Raw genomic sequence first — 12,375 nt, 5'->3', positions numbered from 1 at the left:
GTGCACTACTACAGGTGACGTTACCCATAATCCTCCCTGTGCACTACTACAGGTGACGTTACCCATAATCCTCCCTGTGCACTACTACAGGTGACGTTACCCATAATCCTCCCTGTGCACTACTACAGGTGACATTACCCATAATCCTACATTTGCACTACTACAGGTGACGTTACCCATAATCCTCCCTGTGCACTACTACGGGTGACATTACCCGTGCTCCTTACTCCTCCATCCCCCAGATACCAATGCAGGCCTGCTTCTAAGGTCTCTCCTCTGCCCTCCGGAGACCATTTGGAAGTTGCTGGGTGTCTCTCCTCAGTGGGTAGGTACCTTCCAGACTGCTGGGTTCCTTGTGGTGTTCGGGAATGCATCATGGACTGTGTGCCCGTCACAAGCCCATCTTCATCACACCTGTGTCTGGAGACCCGGCCAAGATGGCGGTGGAGGCAGTGAATGGGTTAATCCTATTCTGCAGCTACATTTTAATATGTACTAACAGCGCCAGGACCAGTGTATATAGAGACAAATTATTTAATAAACTGTCCTTTGTCCAAGTCTGATAATGCCGATTTATATCACATGTTCCAAAGTGTATAAAAAGTATTGTATTGGTAAGCCCTGCCGCTGTTACCGGGGAAAGCCCATGCCGCTGTTACCGGGGAAAGCCCATGCCTCTGTTACTGGGGAAAGCCCATGCCTCTGTTACCGGGGAAAGCCCATGCCTCTGTTACCGGGGAAAGCCCATGCCTCTGTTACCGGGGAAAGCCCATGCCTCTGTTACCGGGGAAAGCCCATGCCTCTGTTACCGGGGAAAGCCCATGCCTCTGTTACCGGGGAAAGCCCATGCCTCTGTTACCGGGGAAAGCCCATGCCTCTGTTACCGGGGAAAGCCCATGCCTCTGTTTCCGGGGAAAGCCCATGCCTCTGTTTCCGGGGAAAGCCCATGCCTCTGTTTCCGGGGAAAGCCCATGCCTCTGTTTCCGGGGAAAGCCCATGCCTCTGTTTCCGGGGAAAGCCCATGCCTCTGTTTCCGGGGAAAGCCCATGCCTCTGTTTCCGGGGAAAGCCCATGCTTCTGTTACCGGGGAAAGCCCATGCTTCTGTTACCGGGGAAAGCCCATGCTTCTGTTACCGGGGAAAGCCCATGCCTCTGTTACCGGGGAAAGCCCATGCCGCTGATACCGGGGAAAGCCCATGCCTCTGTACTGAGCAACAAGAAGAGTATGCAGCATGTGTACATATTTTGCACTGCCTTTTATGTATTTTAACAGGTTATAGTTAATGCATTGTGCACTGTTGTAAGAATGCCATGTTCGGGAAATGCTTGTATGCACTTACAGGAATGTATTTCGCCTGTAATTTGCTTTGTGCGGCTTTGACATTCGGGAACAGATTGCCAATAGACAGTCTCTCATAAGAAGCGATGTGGTAATTATTCCGGGCCCTAGCAAAGACCGTTTGTTAATTTAAAGCACTTAAAAAAAAATGCCCACTAGGGGTCTCCTGTGTGTCTCTGTGGCTGTAGGAGACGTTGCACCTGCCATAGGGATCACATAGGAGGCTGTACACAGACGGAGACACTGCACCTGCCATAGGGGTCACATAGGAGGCCGTACACAGACGGAGACACTGCACCTGCCATAGGGTCACATAGGAGGCCGTACACAGACGGAGACGCTGCACCTGCCATAGGGTCACATAGGAGGCCGTACACAGACGGAGACATTGCACCTGCCATAAGGATCACATAGGAGGCCGTACACAGACGGAGACGCTGCTCCTGCAGTAGGGTCACATAGGAGGCTGTACACAGACGGAGACGCTGCACCTGCCATAGGGGTCACATAGGAGCCTGTACACAGACGGTGACACTGCACCTGCCATAGGGTCACATAGGAGGCCGTATACAGACGGTGACACTGCACCTGCCATAAGGATCACATAGGAGGCTGTACACAGACGGAGACACTGCACCTGCCATAGGGGTCACATAGGAGCCTGTACACAGACGGAGACGCTGCACCTGCCATAGGGTCACATAGGAGGCCGTACACAGACGGTGAGGCTGCACCTGCAGTAGGGTCACATAGGAGGCCGTACACAGACAGAGACGCTGCACCTGCCATAGGGATCACATTGGAGCCGTACACAGACGGAGACACTGCACCTGCCATAGGGTCACATAGGAGGCCGTACACAGATGGTGACACTGCACCTGCAGTAGGGTCACATAGGAGTCTGTACACAGACAGAGACACTGCACCTGCCATAGGGATCACATTGGAGGCCGTACACAGACGGAGACACTGCACCTGCCATAGGGTCACATAGGAGGCCGTACACAGACGGTGACACTGCACCTGCAGTAGGGTCACATAGGAGGCCGTACACAGATGGAGACACTATACCTGCCATAGGGATCACATAGGAGGCTGTACACAGACGGAGACACTGCACCTGCCATAGGGTCACATAGGAGGCCGTACACAGACGGAGACACTGCACCTGCCATAGGGTCACATAGGAGGCCGTACACAGACGGTGACACTGCACCTGCCATAAGGATCACATAGGAGGCTGTACACAGACGGAGACACTGCACCCGCCATAGGGATCACATAGGAGGCCGTACACAGACGGAGACACTGCACCTGCAGTAGGGTCACATAGGAGGCCGTACACAGATGGAGATACTGCACCTGCCATAGGGATCACATAGGAGGCTGTACACAGACTGAGACACTGCACCTGCCATAGGGTCACATAGGAGGCCGTACACAGACGGTGACACTGCACCTGCCATAAGGATCACATAGGAGGCTGTACACAGACGGAGACACTGCACCCGCCATAGGGATCACATAGGAGGCCGTACACAGACGGAGACACTGCACCTGCCATAGGGTCACATAGGAGGCCGTACACAGACGGTGACACTGCACCTGCAGTAGGGTCACATAGGAGGCCGTACACAGACGGAGACACTGCACCTGCCATAGGGATCACATTGGAGGCCGTACACAGACGGAGACACTGCACCTGCCATAGGGTCACATAGGAGGCCGTATACAGACGGTGACGCTGCACCTGCCATAGGGGTCACATAGGAGCCTGTACACAGACGGAGACGCTGCACCTGCCATAGGGTCACATAGGAGGCCGTACACAGACGAAGACGCTGCACCTGCCATATGGTCACATAGGAGGCCGTACACAGACGGTGACACTGCACCTGCAGTAGGGTCACATAGGAGTCTGTACACAGACAGAGACACTGCACCTGCCATAGGGATCACATTGGAGGCCGTACACAGACGGAGACACTGCACCTGCCATAGGGTCACATAGGAGGCCGTACACAGACGGTGACACTGCACCTGCAGTAGGGTCACATAGGAGGCCGTACACAGATGGAGACACTGCACCTGCCATAGGGATCACATAGGAGGCTGTACACAGACGGAGACACTGCACCTGCCATAGGGTCACATAGGAGGCCGTACACAGACGGTGACACTGCACCTGCCATAAGGATCACATAGGAGGCTGTACACAGACGGAGACACTGCACCCGCCATAGGGATCACATAGGAGGCCGTACACAGACGGAGACACTGCACCTGCCATAGGGTCACATAGGAGGCCGTACACAGACGGTGACACTGCACCTGCAGTAGGGTCACATAGGAGGCCTTACACAGACGGAGACACTGCACCAGCCATAGGGGTCACATAGGAGGCCGTACACAGACGGTGACACTGCACCTGCCATAAGGATCACATAGGAGGCTGTACACAGACGGAGACACTGCACTTGCCATAGGGATCACATTGGAGGCCGTACACAGACGGAGACACTGCACCTGCCATAAGGATCACATAGGAGGCCGTACACAGACGGAGACACTGCACTTGCCATAGGGATCACATTGGAGGCCGTACACAGACGGAGACACTGCACCTGCCATAGGGTCACATAGGAGGCCGTACACAGACGGTGACACTGCACCTGCAGTAGGGTCACATAGGAGGCTGTACACAGACGGAGACACTGCACCTGCCATAGGGGTCACATAGGAGGCCGTACACAGACGGAGACGCTGCACCTGCCATAGGGTCACATAGGAGGCTGTACACAGACGGAGACACTGCACCTGCCATAGGGGTCACATAGGAGGCCGTACACAGACGGAGACGCTGCACCTGCCATAGGGGTCACATAGGAGGCCGTACACAGACGGAGACACTGCACCTGCCATAGGGTCACATAGGAGGCCGTACACAGACGGAGACACTGCACCCGCCATAGGGATCACATAGGAGGCCGTACACAGACGGAGACGCTGCACCTGCCATAGGGATCACATAGGAGGCCGTACACAGACGGAGACACTGCACCTGTTCTAGAGCTGCTGCAAGTTCCCATGGTGTGACCCTGGTTGTTATGTTCTCTCACCCTATCATCACATCATCTGATAGTCTTATACTGTATATATACTCAGTCACTGTGTGTCTCCTACAGATGGGCCCAGTAACAGAGATACCCCAGAGAGATGTCCCCGTCCTCTGTATTCCCAGGATTGTACAGAGGAGAATCACAGGATCCCACAGGAGCATCAGGTAGGTGGGTTTAAGGGTCTCATCAATATACCAAAGTGACTCTCACTGTATTATTTGTAATGTGTCTGTGTGTGTCTTATACACTGTTAATTTGATTTTCTCTGACGTCCTAGTGGATGCTGGGGACTCCGTAAGGACCATGGGGAATAGACGGCACCGCAGGAGACTGGGCACATCTAAAGAAAGATTTAGGACTACCTGGTGTGCACTGGCTCCTCCCCCTATGACCCTCCTCCAAGCCTCAGTTAGATTTCTGTGCCCGGCCGAGCTGGTTGCACACTAGGGGCTCTCCTGAGCTCCTAGAAAGAAAGTATAGTTTAGGTTTTTTATTTTACAGTGAGACCTGCTGGCAACAGGCTCACTGCAACGAGGGACTAAGGGGAGAAGAAGCGAACCTACCTAAGCGGTGGTAGCTTGGGCTTCTTTGGCTACTGGACACCATTAGCTCCAGAGGGATCGCACACAGGACCCGACCTTGTCATCCGTTCCCGGAGCCGCGCCGCCGTCCCCCTTCCAGAGCCAGAAGCAAGAAGGTCCGGAAAATCGGCGGCTGAAGACTTCTGTCTTCTCCAAGGTAGCGCACAGCACTGCAGCTGTGCGCCATTGCTCCTCATGCACACCACACACTGCGGTCACTGATGGGTGCAGGGCGCTGGGGGGGGGGCGCCCTGAGCAGCAATAAATAACACCTTGGCTGGCAAACTGACACCATATATAACCCCAGGGGCTATATAGGTGTTAATTAACCCCTGCCAGAATTATTAAAATAGCGGGAGAAAGCCTGCCGAAAAAGGGGCGGGGCCATCTCCCTCAGCACACCGGCGCCATTTTCCCTCACAGCTCCGCTGGAAGGATCGCTCCCTGGCTCTCCCCTGCAGTCCTGCACTACAGAAAGGGTAAAAAAGAGAGGGGGGGGCACAAATTTAGGCGCAGTATAGTATATATATGCAGCTATAAGGGAAAACACTCTTTATAGGTGATATCCCTGTGGTATATAGCGCTCTTGTGTGTGCTGGCATACTCTCCCTCTGTTTCCCCAAAGGGCTTTGTGGGGTCCTGTCCTCTGTCAGAGCATTCCCTGTGTGTGTGCTGTGTGTCGGTACTGCTGTGTCGACATGTATGATGAGGAAAATGATGTGGAGGCAGAGCAAATGCCTGTGAATGTGATGTCACCCCCTGCGGGGTCGACACCTGTGTGGATGGACTTATGGAAGGAATTACGTAACAGTGTCAACTCCTTACATAAAAGGTTCGACGACATAGGGCAGCCGGCTACTCAGCTTGTGCCTGTTCCAGCGTCTCAAATGTCATCAGGGGCTTTAAAACGCCCGCTACCTCAGATGACAGACATAGATGTCGACACGGATACCGACTCCAGTGTCGACGACGATGAGACTAGTGTACCCTCCAATAGGTCCACCAGTTACATGATTGAGGCAATGAAAAATGTATTACACATTTCTGATAATACCCCAGGTACCACAAAAAATAAGAATTTACTTACCGATAATTCTATTTCTCGGAGTCCGTAGTGGATGCTGGGGTTCCTGAAAGGACCATGGGGAATAGCGGCTCCGCAGGAGACAGGGCACAAAAGTAAAGCTTTCCGATCAGGTGGTGTGCACTGGCTCCTCCCCCTATGACCCTCCTCCAAGCCAGTTAGGTACTGTGCCCGGACGAGCGTACACAATAAGGGAGGAATTTTGAATCCCGGGTAAGACTCATACCAGCCACACCAATCACACCGTACAACTTGTGATCTAAACCCAGTTAACAGTATGATAACAGCGGAGCCTCTGAAAAGATGGCTCACAACAATAATAACCCGATTTTTGTAACTATGTACAAGTATTGCAGATAATCCGCACTTGGGATGGGCGCCCAGCATCCACTACGGACTCCGAGAAATAGAATTATCGGTAAGTAAATTCTTATTTTCTCTATCGTCCTAGTGGATGCTGGGGTTCCTGAAAGGACCATGGGGATTATACCAAAGCTCCCAAACGGGCGGGAGAGTGCGGATGACTCTGCAGCACCGAATGAGAGAACTCCAGGTCCTCCTTAGCCAGGGTATCAAATTTGTAGAATTTAGCAAACGTGTTTGCCCCTGACCAAGTAGCTGCTCGGCAAAGTTGTAAAGCCGAGACCCCTCGGGCAGCCGCCCAAGATGAGCCCACCTTCCTTGTGGAATGGGCATTTACATATTTTGGCTGTGGCAGGCCTGCCACAGAATGTGCAAGCTGAATTGTATTACACATCCAACTAGCAATAGTCTGCTTAGAAGCAAGAGCACCCAGTTTGTTGGGTGCATACAGGATAACAGCAAGTCAGTTTTCCTGACTCCAGCCGTCCTGGAACATATTTTCAGGGCCCTGACAACATCTAGCAACTTGGAATCCTCCAAGTCCCTAGTAGGTGCAAGGCACCACAATAAGCTGGTTCAGGTGAAACACTGACACCACCTTAGGGAGAGAACTGGGGACGAGTCCGCAGCTCTGCCCTGTCCGAATGGACAAACAGATATGGGCTTTTTTGAGAAAAAACCACCAATTTGACACTCGCCTGGTCCAGGCCAGGGCCAAGAGCATGGTCACTTTTCATGTGAGATGCTTCAAATCCACAGATTTGACTGGTTTTAAACCAATGTGATTTGAGGAATCCCAGAACTACGTTGAGATCCCACAGTGCCACTGGAGGCACAAAAGGGGGTTGTATATGCAATACTCCCTTGACAAACTTCTGGACTTCAGGAACTGAAGCCAATTCTTTCTGGAAGAAAATCGACAGGGCCGAAATTTGAACCTTAATGGACCCCAATTTGAGGCCCATAGACACTCCTGTTTGCAGGAAATGCAGGAAACGACCGAGTTGAAATTTCTTTGTGGGGCCTTCCTGGCCTCACACCACGCAACATATTTTCGCCACATGTGGTGATAATGTTGTGCGGTCACCTCCTTTCTGGCTTTGACCAGGGTAGGAATGACCTCTTCCGGAATGCCTTTTTCCCTTAGGATCCGGCTTTCCACCGCCATGCCGACAAACGCAGCTGCGGTAAGTCTTGGAACAGACATGGTACTTGCTGAAGCAAGTCCCTTCTTAGCGGCAGAGGCCATAAGACCTCTGTAAGCATCTCTTGAAGTTCCGGGTACCAAGTCCTTCTTGGCCAATCCGGAGCCATGAGTATAGTTCTTACTCCTCTACGTCTTATAATTCTCAGCACCTTTGGTATGAGAAGCAGAGGAGGGAACACATACACCGACTGGTACACCCACGGTGTTACCAGAACGTCCACAGCTATTGCCTGAGGGTCTCTTGACCTGGCGCAATACCTGTCCCGTTTTTTGTTCAGACGGGACGCCATCATGTCCACCTTTGGTATTTCCCAACGGTTTACAATCATGTGGAAAAAACTTCCACTCTCCCGGGTGGAGGTCGTCCCTGCTGAGGAAGTCTGCTTCCCAGTTTCCATTCCCGGGATGAAACACTGCTGACAGTGCTATCACATGATTTTCCGCCCAGCGAAAAGTCCTTGCAGTTTTTGCCATTGCCCTCCTGCTTCTTGTGTCGCCCTGTCTGTTTACGTGGGCGACTGCCGTGATGTTTTTCCCACTGGATCAATACCGGCTGACCTTGAAGCAGAGGTCTTGCTAAGCTTAGAGCATTATAAATTTACCCTTAGCTCCAGTATATTTATGTGGAGAAAAGTCTCCAGACTTGATCACACTCCCTGGAAATTTTTTCCTTGTGTGACTGCTCCCCAGCCTCTCGGGCTGGGCTCCGTGGTCACCAGCATCTAATCCTGAATGCCGAATCTGCGGCCCTCTAGAAGATGAGCACTCTATAACCACCACAGGAGAGACACCCTTGTCCTTGGATATAGGGTTATCCGCTGATGCATCTGAAGATGCGATCCGGACCATTTGTCCAGCAGATCCCACTGAAAAGTTCTTGCGTGAAATCTGCCGAATGGAATTGCTTCGTAGGAAGCCACCATTTTTACCAGGACCCTTGTGCAATGATGCACTGTTTTTAGGAGGTTCCTGACTAGCTCGGATAACTCCCTGGCTTTCTCTTCCGGGAGAAACACCTTTTTCTGGACTGTGTCCAGAATCATCCCTAGGCACAGCAGACGTGTCGTCGGGATCAGCTGCGATTTTGGAATATTTAGAATCCACCCGTGCTGTTGTAGCAGTATCCGAGATGATGCTACTCCGACCTCCAACTGTTCCCTGGACTATGCCCTTATCAGGAGATCGTCCAAGTAAGGGATAATTAAGACGCCTTTTCTTCGAAGAAGAATCATCATTTCGGCCATTACCTTGGTAAAGACCCGGGGTGCCGTGGACAATCCAAACGGCAGCGTCTGAAACTGATAGTGACAGTTCTGCACCACGAACCTGAGGTACCCTTAGTGAGAAGGGCAAATTTGGGACATAGAGGTAAGCATCCCTGATGTCCCGGGACACTATATAGTCCCCTTCTTCCTGGTTCGTTATCACTGCTCTGAGTGACTCCATCTTGATTTGAACCTTTGTAAGTGTTCAAAAATTTTTTTAGAATAAGTCTCACCTAGCCTTCTGGCTTCAGTACCACAATATAGTGTGGAATAATACCCCTTTTCTTGTAGTAGGAGGGGTAATTTAATTATCACCTGCTGGGAATACAGCTTGTGAATTTTTTCCCATACTGCCTCCTTGTCGGAGGGAGACCTTGGTAAAGCAGACTTCAGGAGCCTGCGAAGGGGAAACGTCTCGACATTCCAATCTGTACCCCTGGGATACTACTTGTAGGATCCAGGGGTCCTGTACGGTCTCAGCGCCATGCTGAGAACTTGTCAGAAGCGGTGGAACGCTTCTGTTCCTGGGAATGGGCTGCCTGCTGCAGTCTTCTTCCCTTTCCTCTATCCCTGGGCAGATATGATCTTATAGGGACGAAAGGACTGAGGCTGAAAAGACGGTGTCTTTTTCTGCAGAGATGTGACTTAGGGTAAAAACGGCGGATTTTCCAGCAGTTGCCGTGGCCACCAGGTCCGATGGACCGACCCCAAATAACTCCTCTTCCTTTATACGGCAATACACCTTTGTGCCGTTTGGAATCTGCATCACCTGACCACTGTCGTGTCCATAACATCTTCTGGCAGATATGGACATCGCATTTACTCTTGATGCCAGAGTGCAAATATCCCTCTGTGCATCTCGCATATATAGAAATGCATCCTTTAAATGCTCTATAGTCAATAAAATACTGTCCCTGTCAAGGGTATCAATATTTTTAGTCAGGGAATCCGACCAAGCCACCCCAGCTCTGCACATCCAGGCTGAGGCGATCGCTGGTCGCAGTATAACACCAGTATGTGTGTATATACTTTTTATGATATTTTCCAGCCTCCTGTCAGCTGGTCCTTGAGGACGGCCCTATCTATAGACGGTACCGCCACTTGTTTTGATAAGCGTGTGAGCGCCTTATCCACCCTAAGGGGTGTTTCCCAACGCGCCCTAACTTCTGGCGGGAAAGGGTATACCGCCCATAATTTTCTATCGGGGGGAACCCACGCATCATCACACACTTTATTTAATTTATCTGATTCAGGAAAAACTACGGTAGTTTTTTCACATCCCACATAATACCCTCTTTTGTGGTACTTGTAGTATCAGAAATATGAAACACCTCCTTCATTGCCTTTAACGTGTGGCCCTAATAAGGAATACGTTTGTTTATTCACCGTCGACACTGGATTCAGTGTCCCTGTCTGTGTCTGTGTCGACCGACTAAAGTAAACGGGCGTTTTAAAACCCCTGACGGTGTTTTTGAGACGTCTGGACCGGTACTAATTGTTTGTCGGCCGTCTCATGTCGTCAACCGACCTTGCAGCGTGTTGACATTATCACGTAATTCCCTAAATAAGCCATCCATTCCGGTGTCGACTCCCTAGAGAGTGACATCACCATTTAGGCAATTGCTCCGCCTCCTCATCAACATCGTCCTCATACATGTCGACACACACGTACCGACACACAGCACACACACAGGGAATGCTCTGATAGAGGACAGGACCCACTAGCCCTTTGGAGAGACAGAGGGAGAGTTTACCAGCACACACCAAAAACGCTATAATTATATAGGGACAACCTTATATAAGTGTTTTCCCTTATAGCATCTTTTTTATATATTTCTAACGCCAAATTAGTGCCCCCCCTCTCTGTTTTAACCCTGTTTCTGTAGTGCAGTGCAGGGGAGAGCCTGGGAGCCTTCCCTCCAGCCTTTCTGTGAGGGAAAATGGCGCTGTGTGCTGAGGAGATAGGCCCCGCCCCTTTTTCGGCGGCCTCGTCTCCCGCTCTTAACGGATTCTGGCAGGGGTTAAATATCTCCATATAGCCTCCGGAGGCTATATGTGAGGTATTTTTAGCCAAAATAGGTATTCATTTGCCTCCCAGGGCGCCCCCCTCCCAGCGCCCTGCACCCTCAGTGACTGCGTGTGAAGTGTGCTGAGAGGAAAATGGCGCACAGCTGCAGTGCTGTGCGCTACCTTTAGAAGACTGAGGAGTCTTCTGCCGCCGATTCTGGACCTCTTCTTACTTCAGCATCTGCAAGGGGGCCGGCGGCAAGGCTCCGGTGACCATCCAGGCTGTACCTGTGATCGTCCCTCTGGAGCTGATGTCCAGTAGCCAAGAAGCCAATCATCCTGCACGCAGGTGAGTTCACTTCTTCTCCCCTAAGTCCCTCGTTGCAGTGATCCTGTTGCCAGCAGGACTCACTGTAAAATAAAAACCTAAGCTAAACTTTTCTAAGCAGCTCTTTAGGAGAGCCACCTAGATTGCACCCTTCTCGGCCGGGCACAAAATCTAACTGGCTTGAGAGGGTCATAGGGGAGGAGCCAGTGCACACCACCTGATCGGAAAGCTTTACTTTTGTGCCCTGTCTCCTGCGGAGCCGCTATTCCCCATGGTCCTTTCAGGAACCCAGCATCCACTAGGACGATAGAGAAAAGGGTATTATGTTTGGTGAGAAAAAACTACCAGTAGTTTTTCCTGCATCTGAGGAATTAAATGAGGTGTGTGAGGAAGCGTGGACTTCCCCAGATAAGAAATTGATAATTTCTAAACGGTTATTGGCAGCGTACCCTTTCCCGCCAGAGGATAGGTCACGTTGGGAAACACCCCCTAGGGTAGATAAGGCGCTGACACGTTTATCAAAAAAGGTGGCACTACCGTCTCCGATACGGCCGCCCCAAAGGAACCTGCTGATAGAAAGCAGGAAACTACCCTTAAAGCTATATACACACACACGTGCATTATATTGAGACCAGCTATTGCATCGGCATGGATGTGCAGTGCTGCAGCTGCGTGGTCAGATTCCCTCTCGGATAATATTCGATACTATGGATAGGGACAATATTTTGCTGACGATAGAGCATATAAAAGACGCCATCTTATATATGCGTGATGCACAGAGGGATATTTGCCGGCTGGCATCAAAAATAAGCGCTATGTCCATTGCCGCCAGAAGGGGGGTTATGGACTCGGCAATGGCCAGGCGATGCCGACTCGAAACGGCACATGGAAGTTTTGCCCTATAAAGGGGTGGAACTGTTTGGGGATGGTCTTTCAGACCTCGTTTCACAGCTACTGCTGGGAAATCGGCTTTTTTGCCACAAACTACCCCACAGCAAAAGAAAGCACCGTATTATCAGGTACAGTCCTTTCGGCCCCAGAAAAGCAAGAGGGCTAGAGGCTCATCCTTTCTGCCGAGAGGC

At 51.3% G+C, this 12,375-nt stretch overlaps 1 protein-coding gene across 1 annotated transcript in view; it reads left to right on the top strand.

The window, feature by feature from the left end:
- The window catches only part of LOC135054624 (zinc finger protein 260-like), a 69,691-nt gene that overhangs the window by 4,882 nt on the left and 52,434 nt on the right, over nt 1-12,375 (top strand). Inside the window, exon 3 of the mRNA XM_063957827.1 lies at nt 4,525-4,622. Within this exon, the coding sequence (XP_063813897.1) occupies nt 4,525-4,622 (98 nt within the window). The remainder of the gene's footprint in view (nt 1-4,524; nt 4,623-12,375) is intronic.

This window comes from Pseudophryne corroboree, chromosome 3 (genome assembly GCF_028390025.1).
Source record: "Pseudophryne corroboree isolate aPseCor3 chromosome 3, aPseCor3.hap2, whole genome shotgun sequence".
Taxonomy (NCBI): Eukaryota; Metazoa; Chordata; class Amphibia; order Anura; family Myobatrachidae; genus Pseudophryne; species Pseudophryne corroboree.
This window is presented reverse-complemented; position numbering and strand designations above follow the sequence as displayed.